This window comes from Bos grunniens, chromosome 3 (assembly GCF_055505025.1).
Source record: "Bos grunniens cultivar Pamir isolate PY7600 chromosome 3, Bosgru_T2T1.0, whole genome shotgun sequence".
In the NCBI taxonomy this organism is placed as follows: Eukaryota; Metazoa; Chordata; class Mammalia; order Artiodactyla; family Bovidae; genus Bos; species Bos grunniens.
Window position 1 is genome coordinate 87,124,464 of NC_141167.1, and position 19,166 is coordinate 87,143,629.

Sequence of the window (19,166 nt, forward strand, 5' to 3'; positions counted from 1 at the left end):
GTGACTCCATGGACTATAGCCTGCCAGGCTCCTCTGTCCGTGGAATTTTCTAGGCAAGAATACTGGAGCAGGCTGCCATTTCCTACTCCAGGGGATCTTTCCATCTCAGGGATTGAACCTGAGTCTCTTGCTTTGGATTGGCAGGCAGATTCTTCACTACTGCGCCACCTGGTAAGCCTATAAGTGTATATATATATATATATATACATATATATACATACACACACGCACACACTATATATGTTTATACCAGCTATATATTACATATATATATATATAAGCAAATATATTAATACATTTTGAGCTGTATTAAGTAATGTAGATAACATTTCCCAATATATTTTACCTACTACCGCTATTAAAATACAAGTGTCAACTGCCATTACCAGTCATTAAATTTCTTCTGTGAAATGAGGTTTTCAGGTTACCCAGCCAGATACCTAGAAATTTCTTGGGCTTCTGACACATACAGTGGATACTTTCCCCCTATTTGTTTATTCCAAGTGCATGATGGGACTCACAAATATAACTTCACAAAATTCTGATTTGTCTTCCCCCTTCACATACATGTCACTGAAAAAGGAGAAAGAAGCAACTGAGACATTATACTCTCTGATGTGAAAGGAGCTAATTGTAATTTACATAATCATTTTTTCACTGATTTTAGAGGTTGAAAGATTTTAGTAGGTATGATAGTAAGTAAAAGCAAGTGAAGGGTAGCAGAGGGCTTTGTGTGGACAGGTATATGCCTGCCTTCCTTTACTCATTAGATATTCTGACCACTTCGTCCTTGGACTTAAGTCATCTATTCTCACCCTTTTCCTTTGGTAAAATGATGTTTGCCTTCTCCCTTGGGAGGAGATCCTGGGAAAGCTGGTGTTGGAATGATTAGAATTTGCTTTCTCCTGGGGAAAGAACTCATTCAACCTAGAGGGATCCTGAGGTTATATCATCTTATATCCAGAACTTGGATCAAAGATCAAAGAAACACTATAGATATGGTTATAAATATGTCACACAAAGATTCAAAGGCAATTATAATTCAGCATTGTGGGAATTTGTCCTGCCTTAGCAGGGCTCAAAGGAGAAAAGGAAAGATATACCCATTTGAATGCAGAGTTCCAAAGGACAGCAAGGAGAGATAAGAAAGCCTTCCTCAGCGATCAATGCAAAGAAATAGAGGAAAACAATAGAATGGGAAAGAACAGAGATCTCTTCAAGAAAATTAGAGATACTAAGGGATTACAAATAGCTGTGAAAAGAAGAGAAGCAAAAAGCAAAGGAGAAAAGGAAAGATATAATAAGCATCTGAATGTAGAGTTCCAAAGAATAGCAAGGAGAGATAAGAAAGCCTTCCTCAGTGATCAATGCAAAGAAATAGCAGAAAACAACAGAATGGGAAAGACTAGAGATCTCCTCAAGAAAATTAGAGATACCAAAGGAACATTTCATGCAAAGATGGGCTCAATAAAGGACAGAAATAGTATGGACCTAACAGAAGCAGAAGATATTAAGAAGAGATGGCAAGAATACACAGAAGAACTATACAAAAAAAAGATCTTCACGACCCAGATAATTACAATGGTGTGATCACTCACCTAGAGCCAGATATCCTAGAATGTGAAGTCAAGTGGGCTTTAGAAAGCATCACTACAAACAAAGCTAGTGGAGGTGATGGAATTCCAGTTGACCTATTTCAAATCCTAAAAGATGATGCTGTGAAAGTGCTGCACTCAATATGCCAGCAAATTTGGAAAACTCAGCAGTGGCCACAGGACTGGAAAAGGTCAGTTTTCATTCCAATCCCAAAGAAAGGCAATGCCAAAGAATGCTCAAACTACCGCACAATTGCACTCATCTCACATGCTAGTAAAGTAATGCTCAAAATTCTCCAAGCCAGGCTTCAGCAATATGTGAACCATGAACTTCCAAATGTTCAAGCTGGTTTTAGAAAAGGCAGAGGAACCAGAGATCAAATTGCCAACATCCAATGGATCATGGAAAAAGGAAGAGCTCCACAAAAACATGTATTTCTGCTTTCTTGACTATGCCAAGCCTTTGACCGTGTGGATCACAATAAATTGTGGAAAATTCTGAAAGAGATGGGAATACCAGACCACCTGACCTGCCTCTTGAGAAACCTGTATGCAGGTCAGGAAGCAACAGTTAGAACTGGACATGGAGCAACAGACTGGTTCCAAATAGGAAAAGGAGTATGTCAAGGCTGTATATTGTCATCCTGCTTATTTAACTTTTATGCAGAGTACATCAAGAGAAACCCTGGGCTGGAAGAAGCACAAGCTGGAATCAAGATTGCTGGGAGAAATATCAATAACCTCAGATATGCAGATGACACCACCCTTATGGCAGAAAGTGAAGAGAAACTAAAAAGTATCTTGATGAAAATGAAAGAGGAGAGTGAACAAGTTGGCTTAAAGCTTAACATTCAGAAAACTAAGATCATGCCATCTGGTCCCATCACTTCATGGGAAATAGATGGGGAAACAGTGGAAACAGTGTCAGACTTTATTTTTGGGGGCTCCAAAATCACTGCAGACGGTGATTGCAGCCATGAAATTAAAAGATGCTTACTCCTTGGAAGGAAAGTTATGACCAACCTAGACAGCATATTCAAAAGCAGAGACATTACTTTGCCAACAAAGGTCCGTCTAGTCAAGGCTATGGTTTTTCCAGTGGTCATGTATGGATGTGAGAGTTGGACTGTGAAGAAAGCTGAGCAGCAAAGAATTGATGCTTTTGAACTGTGGTGTTGGAGAAGACTCTTGAGAGTCCCTTGGACTGCAAGGAGATCCAACCAGTCCATTCTAAAGGAGATCAGTCCTGGGTGTTCTTTGGAAGGAATGATGCTAAAGCTGAAACTCCAATACTTTGGCCACCTCATGCAAAGAGTTGACTCATTGGAAAAGACTCTGATGCTGGGAGGGATTGGGGGCAGGAGGAGAAGGGGACAGTAGAGGATGAGATGGATGGATAACATTACCAACTCGATGGACATGAGTTTGAGTGAACTCCAGGAGTTGGTGATGGACAGGGAGGCCTGACGTGCTGCGATTCATGGGGTCGCAAAGAGTTGGACACGACTGAGCGACTGAACTGAACGGAACTGAACTGATGGATGTGAGAATTAGACTGTAAAGAAAGCTGAGCGCTGAAGAATTGATGCTTTTGAACTACGGCTCTTGAGAGTCCCTTGGACAGCAAGGAGATCCAACCAGTCAATCCTAAAGGAAATCAATCCCAAATATTCATTGGAAGGATTGATGCTGAAGTTGAAACTCCAATACTTTGGGCACCTGATGCGAAGAACTGACTCATTTGAAAAGACGCTGATGCTGGGAAAGATTGAAGACTAGAGGAGAAGGGGACAACAGAGGACGAGATAGTTGGATGGCATCACCGACTCAATGGACATGAGTTTGAGTAAGCTCTGAGAGTTGGTGGTGGACAAGGAAGTCTGGCGTGCTGCATGCAGTCCATGGGGTCAGACATGACTGAGAGACTGAACTGAACTGAACCAGGGCCCTTGGTTCCCCTCCGAACCACGCGAGGGCAGCAAAGTGCACACTCGGAGATGGCCGGTGCTTGGTGGTTCCTCCCAAAAGTCTCCGGGGCCGGGGGCTATAAAAGAGGGTGCGAACTTCCGCTCCTTCACCGGAGGGAGAGCGGGCTGGAAGTGAGGTTGCTGTAAATTGCTGTGTGGTGTTGTGTGTGTTGGCGGGGGGGGGGGGGGGGTGCGCGCGTGTAGGCCGAGTGTGTGAGTGGATGCGTGAATGTCTGAGTGGGTGCGTGAATGTGTGCGTGCGTGCGCTCGCCCCTGCACCCCTCCCCCGGCCTACACGTTGATCTTATTTGATCGGGTTGGGATTCCAGCCCCGCCGGTCCGACCCGAAATGAAAAGCTTCCCTCCTGCGAAGCCCTTCCTCGGGGCACTGTGCAGCGAGGCCCCTTGGGCGGTGGCAACGCCGTGGCCCCGGAGGTTCCGAGCGGTCCTGTGGGGCCCGGCGCTCAGAAGTGATGAATTGATCAGATAGACGAGGCCGGGCTTGTCCCGCGCCATTGATTATCGAGGCGATTCTGATCTGAGCCCGGCCCAGGGCACGGCCGCCCGTGGCGTTGGGGATAACGTGTCAACTGTCGACAGCCGGCTGGGGTCTTTGGCGGGCGTCGAACTAGCCGTCGCCCCGCCCGCAGGCGCCGAAGCTGAAAGGGGACAGAGACCTTGTTCTCTGCTGCAGTTTTACTTTTCTAGGCGCCTCCTTTTTTTTTTTTTTTTTCTTTCGGTCCGCTTTGTCATTATGACTCGCGTGTGATACCAACACTGGTGCCCTAGGTCTAAAGACACTATACAGCGCCTGCCGGTGAAGGCATGTAGGTGTATACGCACGTCTGAAGTGAACTGAAGCCGCTCAGTCGTGTCTGACTCTTTGCTATCCCATGGACTGTATTCTACCAGTTTCTCTGTTCATGGGATTTTCCAGGCAAGAGTACTGGAATGGGTTGCCATTTCCTTCTCCAGGGGATCTTCCTGACCCAGGGATCGAACCCAGGTCTCCTGCATTGCAGGCAGACGCTTTACCCTCTGAGCCTGTGTATATAAGGACTTCCCAGGTGGCTCAGTGGTAAAGAATTCGTCTGCAGTGCAGGAGACTGATTCGATCCCTGGGTTGGGAAGATCCCCTGAAGAAGGAAATGGCAACCCACCCCAGTATTCTTCCCTGAAGAATCCCATGGACAGAGGCGACTGGTGGGCTACAGTCCATGGAGTGGGAAGGAGTAGGACATAATTTAATGACTAAACAACAATATGTGTGTATATATCCATAAGAGAACTTGGAAAGCTTATAAGAATTCAGATTCCAGGGACCCGCACCAGATTTACTGAATTATAATTATCAGAGAGGTCTAGAAATCAGGATTATTTAAAGCCTCCATGCATGGATCGCAGTAATAAATTTTTCGATGTTCAGTATCAATTCGCATGAGGTGATTATCCAGAGAGTCACCCCTCTCTGCTACTTTCAGCCCTTCCAAATAATGAGAACTGAAAATATTGCCACTTAGCAGTAAACACTATGAATAAATTGGAGTATCTCTGTAGAAGAGGGACTGTTAGTTTGGTGGAATTTAAGGACCCTGCACTTGAGTACCAAATAGAAGCCCTTTCATGTTTTGATTTATTCAACAGTGCACATACTGTCCAAGTTTAGAAATGGGAACTTAATTGTACAATATTCTAAAGGGTCTGTCATTTCTTGCTCATTCTGACAGCAGGTTCCTGTGAGTGGCTTGTAATTTTAGAAACCACATTAATGCATTAGTTTTTAGGTACTTTCAGACCCTAGGATCAGATTGTTAAGCTCTGTTTCTAAGAATCAGGGGCTATAAATCTAGGCAACGAAAAAATAATTGACTCCCAGGCAAGGAGACAGCAGAGTTAAGAGAGTGAACAATGGAAAGGAAGAAGGACCAGGGAGACTGAGCTCTCATGGAGAAGGAGAGCCCAGAAAATGACTAAGTCCAGAAGGTCTGGAATCTGTTAAGTGTGACCTCTGCATAAATATTAATGCTACAAAGAGCTACTAAAGTTAGTGTCTCTAAGTTCATTGAGAGAATGGACAATGCCCATTCTTGTCTCCCTAACAATTAGCTCAACAGCTGACACATGAAAAGTTTTCAAGAAAGGTTGAATGGCTATATATCTGTATAGTTGGAATGACTCCAGTTTACAAAATGTGAATACCTGTCTCCTGCCAAAAGCAGTGCTGTTCTGTCCTAAATCCTTATCTTTTTCAGCAGGTTGACTCCAAATTGCAAATATTGCCCAATAGCATTAGTTTCTAGAAACTGAGAAACTTCCACACTTTAAGAGTAGTCAAGTGGCAACTTATAGTCTGCGGGTAACAGATACTCCAGGCTTCAACTTACACAAATCTATTTAATGGAGGTGGTCGGCGGGATGTTCCACAATGATTAGTCCAGGGGCCTGTCAACACTTATGTGGAGAAGAAGCCACCATCATTCTTTCGGGAGTACCCTCCATTGGTGGCTGCAGTGTGAGGGGACACTGTGGAGAAAAGAAGAAGGAATGGGCTGTGAATTTAAGATCTGCTGCCTTTTCTGGGAATTTGTCACCCATACTTTCATGGGGACCATGGAGAAGGTTCTAACAGCTGGGGAAACACAAGACTGATGGGAAGTAGCTACAGGTCTTTTCCCAGGTTTCTGTCCTTTGCTGAAAATTCTTGTCCATTAGACCTAAGGCTAAGGCAGAGGCTCTGAAACGGAATTCATTTCCTAGCCCTATAGTCAGCACGTCCCTGGCATTCATCTGATATGTGCCAGACTCAGTTATCCCTCATGTTCCCTAATAGCCAGCCACCTCAACTCCCTGATTCCTGTGTCCATTGAGAAAAACTCTTGCACCACCCATCTTCCTCCATTCCTCAGTCTTCTAACCCTTACCTATGGATCCCTGTATGCTGTGAATAGACTCCTTCTTAGGGTTGATCCAATGTCTGATGTTAGCTCTGGAAGTGATGAGGGGTGGTTGGGGAGCGGGTAAAAATTCTCCAGGGAATTGGGTCTTGATTCTGGAAGACGATGTGGGAAGAACAGGGGAGAATGAAATCAATCAAGAGAAGAAGGTAAGGAGGGAAGGAGTTGCATGCAACCTCAAAAATATAGCAACCAAAGGCCCTTTCTAGCCTCTCAAATTAACCAAATGTTTTATTATACAGATGAGCCCAATTTTGGAAGATCTCTTCATTTTAGAAAAAAGAAACCCACAGAAATTGTATTACAGAAGTTAAAAAATGCAAAAATCTATACAAATAGGAACCTATCGATTATTTCCCAGGTGACGGTTTACTTTACTTGATTGGATGGCATTGTTCTTAGGGAGAGGCTCTGCCTCCACCACTTACCGGCGGGTATCCTGGATGGTCTCCTGGTGTGTGAGTATCTCACTCTTGTTCTTGAATGTCCCTGTGTGGTGGTTGTACAAGGCTGCTAAGCGGAAATCCAGGTCATCCTTTGGTATCTACAGAGGAAGCCAACCCTCTCAGGGTTAACTTGCCACCGTGCACCCATTCTAGTTGGGTTCTATTGGGTTCTACTCTTCTCCCAAAGCAGAGTGAACCCTTTTGGGGCCTGAGGCCCACCAGCTCTTTACACACCAAATTACTGTACATGATGACTTCTTAAATCTTGTCCATACAGAATTGTCTCGTGCTTAAGTCTAAGGAGTGGGAAGCTCTCCTGGAGACATGGGAACCTCTTGAGCTTAATGGGCCTTACCTCATTCATGGTTATAATGAGAAGTCTAGTGAGAGAATGATTTGCTCCAAATAATTAACTGCAGCAAAACTCAAGCCTTTTGCCTTCCCAGAGATAGGATCTTGGATTGGGGGCAAGATAAAGCTGCTAAAGCAGTCAGGGACAGCCTGCCTTTCAAAAAGGATAGTCATTAGTCCTAAGTGGATATAATGAGAAATAGCATTTCAATGCTAGGTACCTCTGAATAAAAAAAAAAACCATCCCGTTTCATGGAGGTAATTGTGGGAGTTGAGCTGAGTCGACACCAGGGTTCCTGTTGCTGAGCAAGGTGAGTTGGGTTCTTATATGGCAGTCTCTGCAAAAGAGAAACCACACCCACAACTGGTTACCGAAGGCCTTGCTGATGTGGTAGCATCAGTGACATCCATCCCCTCCTGCCATTCCATTTTAATTGAATCGAGACATCTAAACGAGAAGGATGATATGGGGCAAGCCTCCCAGCCTTTTGACCCTCCTAAGTTTTCCCTTAGAACTGAAAGAAATGGGCCAGGAAGACAGGGAAAGGGGTGAAGTGGGACATGAAGTGAAGGATGGGGAGCAGACAGGCAAGATGAGCTCAGGTTCAGAAGTCCTGAGTTTGAAGAAGAGGTAAGATATTCTAATGCAATATGCAGTTGTTGGAGTAACAGCTGAAGCCTCCCCAAAAGAATCTGACCAAAAAGGAAGAGGTGGTTCATGAGGACTGCACAATATTATAATGGGGTTGGCTGGGGTTAGTCAGAGACAAGAGAATCGGGAGAGGAGAATCAGGAGAGAACAGTGTCTAAACAGGTGAGAAAAAATTTTCGGTAAGCAAGGAAGGGTCATTGTTTCTGCGGGAATGTCAAAAAAATTCATTGAATGTTTGGTTCTCTCATTAAAACCCCACAACTATGAATATGAAAAGCACATAGCTGATTTCTTCATTACATGTAAAATGCCATATTGCTCACCACTGTGTCCCCAGTACCCAGCACAGTGACCTAAAACATGGTGTTCTAAAATGAGATGCTCATGGAACCAGTGACTGAATTCCAGTGAGTACAGCTACAACCTAGTAGAACTCTCATTCATCTTATCTGATGCTGGAACCTTCTTCATCCCCGGTATATGGCATAGTGCTGCATGACTCAGCTCACCATTAATTGAATGGTGTGGACCAGGCACTATGTTATCACCAAGAAAGATGAAAAGGAGACGGGAATATTACATATGATGCAAGCACAGGTAGCTCTTCCAGTCCTCCAAGGCTGCCTAAGCCTCATTATCTCTACAAGCAGAAGGGTGAGATGGTCTTTCTGAGAAAATCAGGCCTGTCAAGCATGAGCTGCCATCTTCACTATCCATTTTCCTTTCATTTCAGAGAAAGGGAAGTCCCTTTTATTCAAGAATAACTCTTCTTCCTGAACCCAGCCCTTCCTGGTACTTTAGGGAGCTGTGCTATCCTGGCATCTTCTGTAGCCAGTTTCTCCTCATCCTTTCGTCACTGTCTGGCTACGACTCCATGATGTTCCTACCGAGCCAGCCTTAAGAGTCAACACATACTACTCTCCACTTTCCCTCCCACCCCCTTTCCATCCCCTTTCCATACCAATACAGTCCGACCTCTGCCTCAAGCATCCACTGAAACTACTCTTGCTAATAACCTTTGTGGTTAGGTCAAATGGATCATTTCCAGACCTGATCTTATCTGACCTCGGTGGTTTCTGACGCCACAACTCTGATTCCATGAAATGTTCTCTCCATCCTGCATGGGTCTAGCTCCTCCTGGTTTTTCTTCTGCATCTGGCTATTATTTCTCAGCTTCCTTCTCAGCTCTGTTTTCTCTCTCTGCCCCTAAGTGGGATTCTCCAGGGGTTTCATTTCTGCCTTTCTGACTCTCACATTCACTGGATGAGCTCATTCCCTCCTATGGCTTAAAGTACCACTATATGAATACTGTGGCTTCCACACATTGTCAACCCACAGCCCTAACCGTGTTGTCTACTCATCATCTCCACAGAAGTGTCCCACAGGCACCAAAAAGCAACAGCTACATCATTGATCTCAACGTCATTCTCCCCAAACCTGCTTTTCCTGGACACCTCATTCAGTAAATGGTATCAGCTAAGCCCTCAGAAACCTAGGAGCCCTCCTAGACTGGCCACTCTCTTGGGCCCATATCCAGTCAGCCACAAAGCCCCATCAGTCCTGCCCTTTGCATCTTAACACCACCCCCTGCATCACTGCTTCAGGGTCCATTACTCCTCCTGGACCATCATGAAACACATATATACACACACACATTCCAACATGAATCAAAGACAGATGTATAAAGCATGACCTGGTGTTTGATTCCTCTTTCCCACTCTATATACCTCACGTCTCTTCATAGAAGAGTTTCCCAAATAGGGCAAAGCGTTGCTTGGTGGAATCTGGGCCTGTGCAAGCCCCGTCAGACCAATCATTACTTAGGTCCGCAAGTGCCCCTTGTTCCTCTGGACTAGAGCGCCACTTCCCTCTGCTCAAAAGCACCGTGAAAGGTGGGGAGACCTGAATATGGGATCATGGTGGTAGGCAGAAAACAGACCTCTCTCGTACCTGACTCAGTGTCCTCCCCAGAGTTAAGTTACCACTTCTTCCAGTCAGGCCGACAGAAGAGTAAGGTCGACCCTACTGGGTACCTGCGTAAGAAACCTCAGTACCTTGGAAGCCCGTGACTTTCCCAAGTAGGAATCATCTTTATCCAAAGCAGGGTTCTGGAAAGGGTCTCGGGTGAGAGGCATGGCAAAACACCGAGCGAGGCGCTCTTAAGAGGGGTGAGAGACCCGCGCAGCCGCACACAACCTAGCACGCGGAGGAGCCCGGGTCCCAATTGTTTGGAACGCCCAATTTCAGTTGCCAGGCAACTGCTCGGCCTTCTGTGACTAAGGCGAAGTCCCTCCGAGAAGGGCGCCACCTGGCGGTCCAACGCGGGAGGCCCCTCGGGAAGAAGCTTCTGGGAACACAGAGCGGAAACAGCCGCCGAGTGTGCTCGGGAGCCCTGGATTTTCACTCGTGAGCCGTCGGTGAAAAACACCGGCCTCCCATCTTACAAATCTTCTGCAAAAGACTTCAGTTTAGGAAAGAATTCGTAAAAGATAGCCAGCCCTGAAATGTCCTTCTCCTTGGAATCTTACGAGAGGATTTCTCAGAGCGATGACAGAATGGGGATGTCAAAAGACAGAGGAGTCCAGGTGTGTTTGGAAAATTGCCCAGCTAAGGCAAACTCGCCTTGCTTTTAAATTCAGCTTGACTATGTGAATCCCAGGGCTTCGCACAAGACTGGTTGTAAATTCACAAATGGGTTTGGTGTGGTGGAAGTAAGACCTCCAGAAGCAGCTGTTACAGTAGGTAACACCTACCCGGGCCAGTCTTCCAGGCTATAATCCCTGGAGGAGCGATATCATCGCGGTCATTTTTCTGTTGCTTTTAACAAGATGTTTAATAAGTATATGTAGAACGCCACGTCTGCAAAATTAGTGATGCTCGTAGGCAGCCGGTGGCCCGAAATAATGAATTTGTTGGTGATGGCTTGGAGGTTGTTTCCACCGCGTTCTTTGCACTAGCCTTGTGCGCGCCTGCTGGGCCGGTTGCGGACCCTGGGCTCGTGCATTTCTGCGCCGCGCACTAGCGGCGGCGGCTGCCATGGCGACCGGCAGGTGAGCGGCAGAGGAGCGCGTGGTCCCTGCCCCACCCGCGCGAAGGGAAAGAGGAGGCGGTTGCCAAGGCGACGTGGGTAGGAGGAGGATAAGTGAAAGGAGGGAGGAGGAAGGATGGGCGGCCTTGGTGTAGCCGCAGGGAGGTGACTGAAGCGAGCCCAGCCCCTTACATCCTGCCTCCTGTGAATCTCCCTCCCCTTTTTTTCTGCCTTCTGCCAGCAGTAGCTGCAGCCGCAGCACCTGAGCCGCTGCTGCCGCTCGCTCGGAGCAACACTATGGCTGAGCCTGGCCACAGCCTCCATCCCTCTGCCAGAGGCAGGGGAAGAACTGAGCCGCGCACATTCCGGCTTCTGCGGCTGCTGCTCTGGGTTGGGACCGCCTTCCAGGTGACTCAGGGAGCGGGACTGGAGCTTCACGCCTGCAAAGAGGTACTGTCTTCCCCGACCCGACCCCACTTAGGTCAAAAAAATCTTGGATCCGGCGGAGATCTTGGGGACTTAGACACAGACAGTTTCAGAGGGCACGGAGTTTAGGTTCTTTGGGGATAGGGGGAAGAAGGAAGAGGAACAGACTGGCGTCATGGAGGGGCCACCCCGTTGGAGGACTCACAGAATATATCACCCTCACAGCTTAGACTGCTGAGCTCGGGAAAGGTCCCATCTCCAAGGAGCTCAGGAGGGACTCGAGTCCCTGGGCTTGGAACGAGGGAAGAAGACAGGAGTTGTTTCCCAGCTGAAATGAAATTACCTTAAAAGTGGTTGAAAACAAAAGATTATGTACAGAGGGGCAAAATAGAAAGTGGAGAAGGGGAGAAGTGGGGTAAGAAAGGAGTTTGGAAGGCTAGAGGAAAGTAATGGATGGAAGTGGGAATACTTGTGATCGTATCATGGCTTCAAGGAAGGCAGGTAAACGTGGGAGGTCTGCGAGAGGGACTGGAGGATCCCGTCACCTCTGTCCCCTTGGGTAGTCAACATCTGGCTGCCTTGTGGGCTGCAAAGTCTGGATCCTGTTTATAGCTTGCCTCCCCCAGTATGCTTTCTTCAGTGTACCTGACAGTGCATGACCCACCTTTGGTCAGACTGTTGAATTCCTGCCAATCTCCGCTTTCCTTCTCTGGACTTATACTAACATATGTTGCAAGTCTTTTTCAAGTGTTTCTAAAATGTTGCCAACATAATTCAGAGAATAAGTGGTGAATGTCTCCCAACCAAAAATGCCTTTGAACATTCTTTTGGAGGGATACAAAAAGGTATGAAGGGGTAATAAAACTCAGTGGTTTCTATAGTATTGAAATAACAGTAATTTGTTGTGTTTTGAGTAACTTTTTTTAACCATATGGCAGAGGCAGCAACAACATATTTACAAGAACTACATGAAGGGCATGGGGGGAGGCAAAATAAAAATTACTGTTATCTATGTGAAATGTGAAAAACTTCATAATACATTAAGAGTCTAGCCCTGTTTAATTAATTTGAGGTGTCATACTTGGCTAAGGTTTTGAGAGGTTGAAATATTTATAAGTTGTCAGTATTAACTACTGATTAGCAACAACAACCCCATCCCATATGGAAATGTATTATTATGAAGGTATTCTAACAATTTAGCTTCCAGCGTAGCTCAGTGGTAAAGAATCTGCCTGCCAAGCAGGAGACACAGGTTCAATCCCTGAGTCAGGGAGATCCCCTGGAGAAGGACATGGCAACCCACTCCAGTATTCTTGCCTGGGAAATCCTATGGACAGAGGAGCCTGATGGGCTACAGTCCATGGGGTTGCAAAGAGCTGGACACAACTTAGTAACTAAACAACAACAACATTTTAACCGTTAGACTATCTACAACACAACACATCATGAAGAAATGAGAGGGTGGGAAAAGAGATTTTTCTGTGTGAATAAATATACTTGACTTTACTCATGAATGTGAATGAGTGACTCCAGTCACTCCAAAATTTACCAATGGAAATTTTGGTAACTTGTGTCAGTCCCAGCAATGTCCTGCCCTGGATCATCCATATTTTCACTCAGCCACTTCATGACCTGTTTGAAAGATGGCTGGGAACAGAATGATTTTGTCAGTGAATGTGGCTTACTGGCCTTGGTGATCTGTGGTCTAACCAATCAAGATAACCAGTTTCACCAAGCAAAGTCACTTGCCTAAGAATCCAACATTGGAGTCCCCTGAGTGGAAGGTAAGAATCTTAGAGTTCAACTACCACTTCTTGTTGAGATCTTTGGAAAATATGAGACATTTAAGAAATTAAACACATTGTATCATCTTGCTTCCTAGGGAGGGAAGAATATGGATATTTGAGAGCTCTAACTTGTGTACAAATTTTGCCTTTAGTCCTTTTAAAATGATTGACATTTGCTTAAGCAAAAGGCCTTGCCAAGAGCATAAATTGAGGGCAGTGGAAAGCTATGGAGCTCAACATACTCAACAGGCAGGTTCCAGTTCCTGCCTGTCACTTACTACCCAGTTTTTAGATCTGTAGAACGGGTACTTCAGTAATGCCCAACTCAAAAAAGATTGCTTTGAGGACTGAAAGAGAAAAGACAGTTAAAACACAAATTTGAGTTACCTAACCCTCTTTCCCATTCAGCTTCTTTACCATTAGAGCCACACCCCGTTCTGGAGTGAAAGTGGCTTATGAGTCCTGTTCATTGGCCACAGGCGTCAGCAAGTCTTGTTTACACTCTTCTTGAGCAAACAGTGGCTGCTGAACACCCTCGACTCCAAATCCATAAGGAAGAGAATAAACCCATTATTATAATATTCTTTGTTTGACAGTATGAACTGACCCAACAAGTTTTGGGGGCTTCCAATCCTAAATGGTGAAAAACCAATTCAGGGTAAACTAACTCTTCCCTGTTCTTAATCTTCGTATGAATTTATTGTGAGTCAAGTACTTTTACCAGCCAAGGCCAAGTCTAATGACAGCAATGCTGTTCCTGCCTTGTTTCTGAAATTCAAGGCATCCATCTGGACTGAATCAGGGAACAAAGAGGTTGAGGGTAAAGCCTCAACTGAGGAGGTAGAGAGCTGGGAGTTCTAGATTACTACACATGTGCTGGGGCTTGGCATTCCTTTCACAATTTTAAAATAATCAGGGTCACCAGTGGAACTAAACATCCTGGGTGCTGTTTGTCCTCACGAATCATTTTTCAGCCCTGTGCTAGCCTGGGCTCAGTGCTGAGAGCCAAAAGAGCATTTCCTATAGCACAGTGAATCTAAATCAAATGAGAGAGGAGGAGAAAGCTGCCTTTCCCAGATCGGTCTTGTCCTGAGGCCTCAGTGCTAATTGCCCCCAAAGGGATTTCCCATTCTGTGTTGAAGGGCCCAAAGGGCTTCAGAATCTGGAAGACACAGATTGAAATAAACTTTGGTAAATGGATGGTGATGAGTCTGCCACTAAGTGAGGATGCTACTTCAAGCAAGTTAATTAACTTCTGACAGCTTCAGGTTCCTGATCTCTAAAATCAAGATGGTAGCAGGTATCTCACAAGGCTGTTGTGAGGATTAAATAGGACAAACATATAAAATGCCTAATATATACCCTTGACGTGTCTTAGGTACTTGAGAAATATTGATTGGCAGGAAAGTAAGCCCACAAGTAATGACATATAAATGATGACATGGGGTCAACATGTGGTAAGCAATGCAGGAGTGGCAATCTAGAGTTTTACAAGAAAAGAAAAAAAACATATTTGAACAGTTGGCACTTGACCTGTTTCTGGAATAATTAGTAGAATTTCAGCAGGCAGAGATGGAGAGAGAGAGGGAGAGAGTGCTTTCTAGATAGAAGGGTCGGAGGAAAAGATCCTGAGGATTGCAAGTAAACCACGTGGCTGAAAGGTGGAGTAGGTATGGGTACAATAGAAATCAAAGCTGGAAAATGGGAAACTAAGTGAAGAATCGATTTCTAGCAGAGATAGTGGATTAGCTTGAGTATAAAGCAAATAAGGTTGGGGCTTCCGTGGTGGTCCAATGGTTAAGACTTCGCCTTCCATTGCAGGGGTGTGGATTTGATCCCTGATCAGGGAGCTAAGATCCCACTTGCCTTGTGGTTAAAAAGCCAAAACATAAAACAGAAGCACTATTGTAACAAGTTCAATAAAGACTTTTAAAAATGGTCCATAAATCTTAAAAAAAAATAAATAAAATAAAGTAAGTAAGGTTGAGGTAAGCCAAAAAGTGAGAGCAGAGAGATATGAGCAAGGAGACTGTTCAAAAACTCTTGCAAAGGTCAAGGAGGAGCTAACAAAGGAACTGGACTAGGATGGTGGCAGTGGGATAAATAGAAAGACATAGATGTTCATTGTAGTACTATTTACAATAGTCAAGACATGGAAGCATCTGAATGTCCATCAACAGAGGAATGGATAAAGAAGATGTGGTATATATGTACAATGGAATATTACTCACCCATCAAAAAGAATGGACTAATACCATTTTCAGCAACTTGGATGGACCTAGAGATTGTTATGCTGAGTGGAGTAAGTTAGAGATGCAGAAACATCCTATGAGATCCCTTATATGCAGAATCTAAAAAGATATGATACAAATGAACTTATTTACAAAACAGGAATAGACTCATAGACTTAGAGAACAAACATGGTTGAGGGAGAGGAAGGACTGGGAGAAGGGATAGCTAGGGAATCTGAGATCAACATGTACACACGGCTATATTTAAAATGGATAACCAACAAGGACCTATTGTAAAGCACAGGGAACTCTGCTCAATGTTGTGTGGCAGCCTGGATGGGACAGGAGTTTGGGGAAGAATGGATACATGTATATGAATGGCTGAATCCCTTCGTTATCCACATGAAACTCTTATAACATTGTTAATCAGCTATACCCCAATACAAAATAAAAAGTTTAAAATAATAAAAAAAAAGAAAGACATAGATATGAAAAACATGCTGAAGGTAGAGGTTAGAGAATTTGTCAACTAATCAAAGGAGTTGAGTGGGTTGGTGGGAGGATTAGGCAAGATAATGCTTAAAGTGCTTTACAAAATGCATAGCATAGAGTAAGTGCTTAGTAAATGTTGTGCTTCTGAAACCGTTTGGCATTGTTTCAGGGGCTCCAAAGAACTTCCATACCACAATTTATGTGTCAGTGCAGAAAAGAATTCAATGAGAGGCAAAGTAATAGATAAGAAGTGATTTATTAGAATAGGATGCTTGTGAGGCTTACAAGCAGGTAGGCGAGAGATGCCACACCCCAAGAACTTACTGGGCTACAGTTTTATAATCAAAGGAAAAGTGGGGAGGGGGAGAAGAACTTCTTTGCCTTTCTTGAGTAGATGTCATGCTTCCATCATCAGCTCTTCCTCCAGATTGAACAGGGGAGTTTTCTTGTCCCTCCTGGTCAAGCTAGGTCCACAAGTTACTGTTTTTCATGTGTGCAGAGAGCATGTTCTAGGGATCATTAACTTGGTGAGCTCACTGGGCAGGATGTGGGTCTTCTGCCACCATCGTTTTATTGTTTGCAGCATGTCTCTTGCTTCTGTTGCATGGTTTTGTTACTAAGTCTGCCTGGTTTTGTGGTTAATCTCTTGAGTAATCATTAACTAACAGGGGTCTCCCATATTTTTTCCACTTACAATCCCCTAGTGGGATCAACTATATAATCACCTATTTTATCCCTTTACTCTGTCCCTATGACGTCTTACTGTTTTATGATCTGCTTTTAAAAAACATAATGGGAACATTATTCTAAATCATTAGATGGTCTTGAACGGCATCATTTTAATGAGGAATTAAATGAACTACCTACCTTGGCTAATCCCTATTGTCAACCCTTTCACTTTTACAAGTTAAAGTAATATATGCTCATAACACTAATGCTAATTCACACTTATTGAGTGTTCTAAGTGACCAACATTCATTAACTCACTGAGTCTCTATGAGGTAGGTCATATTAACACGCTTCCCCTTCCCCCCTCCCCCACACCATTATTTATCTCCTCTTTCCTGCTCTATTTTTCTCCACAGCACTCTTTACTATCTCACATATATTTTACTTATATACATATGTGTGCATATACATGTGTACATGCCTGCTCAGTCGTGTCTGACTCTTTGCAACCCTGTGGGCTGTAGCCCACCAGGCTCCTTTGTCCATGGAATTCTCCAAGCAAGAAAACTGGAGTGGGTTGCCATTTCCTCCTCCAGTGGATCTTACTGACCCAGGGGTAGAACCTGCATCTCTTGCATCTTCTGCATTGGCAAGAGGATTCTTTACTACTGCGCCACCTGGGAAGCTGTGCATATACATACATATATGTATTTTAATTGTCCATTTCTTTTGACAAGAATGTGAAGTCTATGAGGGCTGATATTCTTGTATGTCTTATTTATTTTAAAATATATTTATTTTACTCTTGGCATTATTTGGTGCTTATTTTTGGTTGTACTCGGGCTTTCTCTAGTTGTGCAGAGTAGAGGTTACTCTTCATCATGGTACGTGGGCTTCACATTGCAGTGGCTTCTCTTGTGGATCTCAGCTCTAGGTGCACTGGCTCCAGTAGTTCTGGCACAGGGGCTCCTTAGGTGTGGCACAGGTGCTTTGGTTGCCTGCAGCATGTGGGATCTTCCCAGACCAGGGATCAAACCCGTGACCCCTGCACTGACAGGTGAGTTCTCAACCACTAGACTACTAGGGAAGTTCCTCCTATATATTTTATTCACTTCTATATTTCCAGTGCCTGCCATGTAGTAGATACTCAAAAAGTTTCCTGAATGAATCCCCATTTTATAGATGATGAAACTAAGGCACAGAGAGGGTAGCCTGCCTAAGGTGACTTGGCTGCTGTTATAAAAGAGCAGGAATTCCGGCAGCTGAGCTCTTAATCACCGTTGCTATTCCCTGCCTGTCCTAGCTAACAATTCAAATCGTGCTGTGGGTATAAGCTAAGAAGTCCAAGTTTCCCCTCCCACCTGCAAATCCCCAAAGGTTCACCTCTGTCAACACTTGCTGAAATATATTCTTCTCGAAATGTTTTTTTGCCTATTCAAGCACATCTGGCTTTTCTTTTGCCCTTTCTGTACAAATCAGATCAAAATATTTGTCCTATTCTTTATTTTACTGTTTTCATCACTATAGTTCCACTGTGATTCATTGTGTGTGTATCGTGATTTATTGAAACAGAAACTTGGTGAATGGGTTGATTCCAGCTGTGTCTGTGGCAAGAGTGCTGCTGTGAACATCCTCCTGATGCACACTTGTTTGAGTCTGTTGGCAGATAAATTCTTAAACCTAGAAATCATGGTTCAAAGAGTCCAAGTGTTTAACACTTCGATTGATGTGTGTCAAGTTGGCAGCATGGATTTTCAAAGAGCATGAGGCTCCTCCATCTGCAGTTGATGGAGGAGGAGGGAGGCTTTGGCTGTGAGGAGGGCAGTCAGAGTTCATTCTCACCCGGAAATTACAGAAACCTGGAGGGCCCTACTGGTGAGCCTGTTGGCCTTACCAAGCTGGCAGCTGGTCCTGGGCAGCACAGCTGGGCCTGATGCTAATTCTGCTAAATTTCCTGAAAATAAGTTGATCCAACTCATAGCTTTTTCTCAGTCTGTATTGTACCTCCAGTACGTGATAAAAGTTGTGCCATTTGTCACATTTCTTCTTAAGCTTTCCTTTTATGTCACAGCAGATAAAGCACAGAACAGATAATTATAGTTAGCGCTTGACAGCCACTGAAAGAAAATATATTTTTCATACTTCCTAGGCTTTCCACTGTTCAAATTCCTTTATCACCTATTTTTCTTCTTAAATTTGTCATGTACCATTAAAGACACTTTTTAAAAGACCCATAGAACTATGCAGCAGGAAAAATAAATAAATTGCATTTCATAGGCCTGATTATCTGATTGTGATTTTCTGATTCTTACTGATGATACAAAATAAAATACAAAAAAAAAATTATCAGACTTTAATATAATAAGCCTACATGCTAACTGGAGCATCCCTCTTCTTACCCCGTGCTGAACAATAAAGGAAAGCTGTTTCTGAATTCAAAAGAAAACTGAAATTGGCTAATTTTCTGCTTGAAATTGATTACTTCACCCTCCAGCTCCAATCATCTGACAATAAGAGTGGCTAGTTAGCCGCTAAGAGAAAAGATAAAGGGAGGATGAGTTGTATCTG

The 19,166-nt window shown here is 44.3% G+C and overlaps 2 protein-coding genes and 1 non-coding gene across 4 annotated transcripts in view; 2 read left to right on the top strand and 1 right to left on the bottom strand.

The window, feature by feature from the left end:
- Nucleotides 1-3,667: 3,667 nt before the first annotated feature.
- LOC147375972 (small Cajal body-specific RNA 2) lies at nt 3,668-4,104 on the top strand. Its single transcript, XR_015161753.1, has one exon.
- Nucleotides 4,105-5,936: 1,832 nt separating this feature from the next.
- On the bottom strand, nt 5,937-10,191 carry CFAP276 (cilia and flagella associated protein 276). Its single transcript, XM_086391606.1, has 5 exons — nt 10,020-10,191; nt 7,535-7,651; nt 6,945-7,060; nt 6,484-6,611; nt 5,937-6,085 (listed from the first exon to the last, which is right to left on the bottom strand). Exons 1-5 carry the CDS (start codon nt 10,098-10,100, stop codon nt 6,015-6,017), a joined length of 513 nt encoding a protein of 170 aa, XP_086247732.1. The 5' UTR covers nt 10,101-10,191; the 3' UTR covers nt 5,937-6,014.
- A 23-nt stretch (nt 10,192-10,214) lies between these two features.
- ELAPOR1 (endosome-lysosome associated apoptosis and autophagy regulator 1) overlaps nt 10,215-19,166 on the top strand; it is a 75,030-nt gene continuing 66,078 nt past the window's right edge. The window contains exons 1-2 of one of the 2 annotated variants that reach the window (XM_086391588.1): nt 10,215-10,550; nt 11,238-11,443. In XM_086391588.1, the coding sequence (XP_086247714.1) occupies nt 11,291-11,443 (153 nt within the window). In that variant the 5' untranslated portion in view covers nt 10,215-10,550; nt 11,238-11,290. Of the gene's footprint in view, nt 10,551-11,056; nt 11,444-19,166 lie in introns of those variants that run through there. The other variant, XM_086391587.1, reaches the window with a different exon arrangement.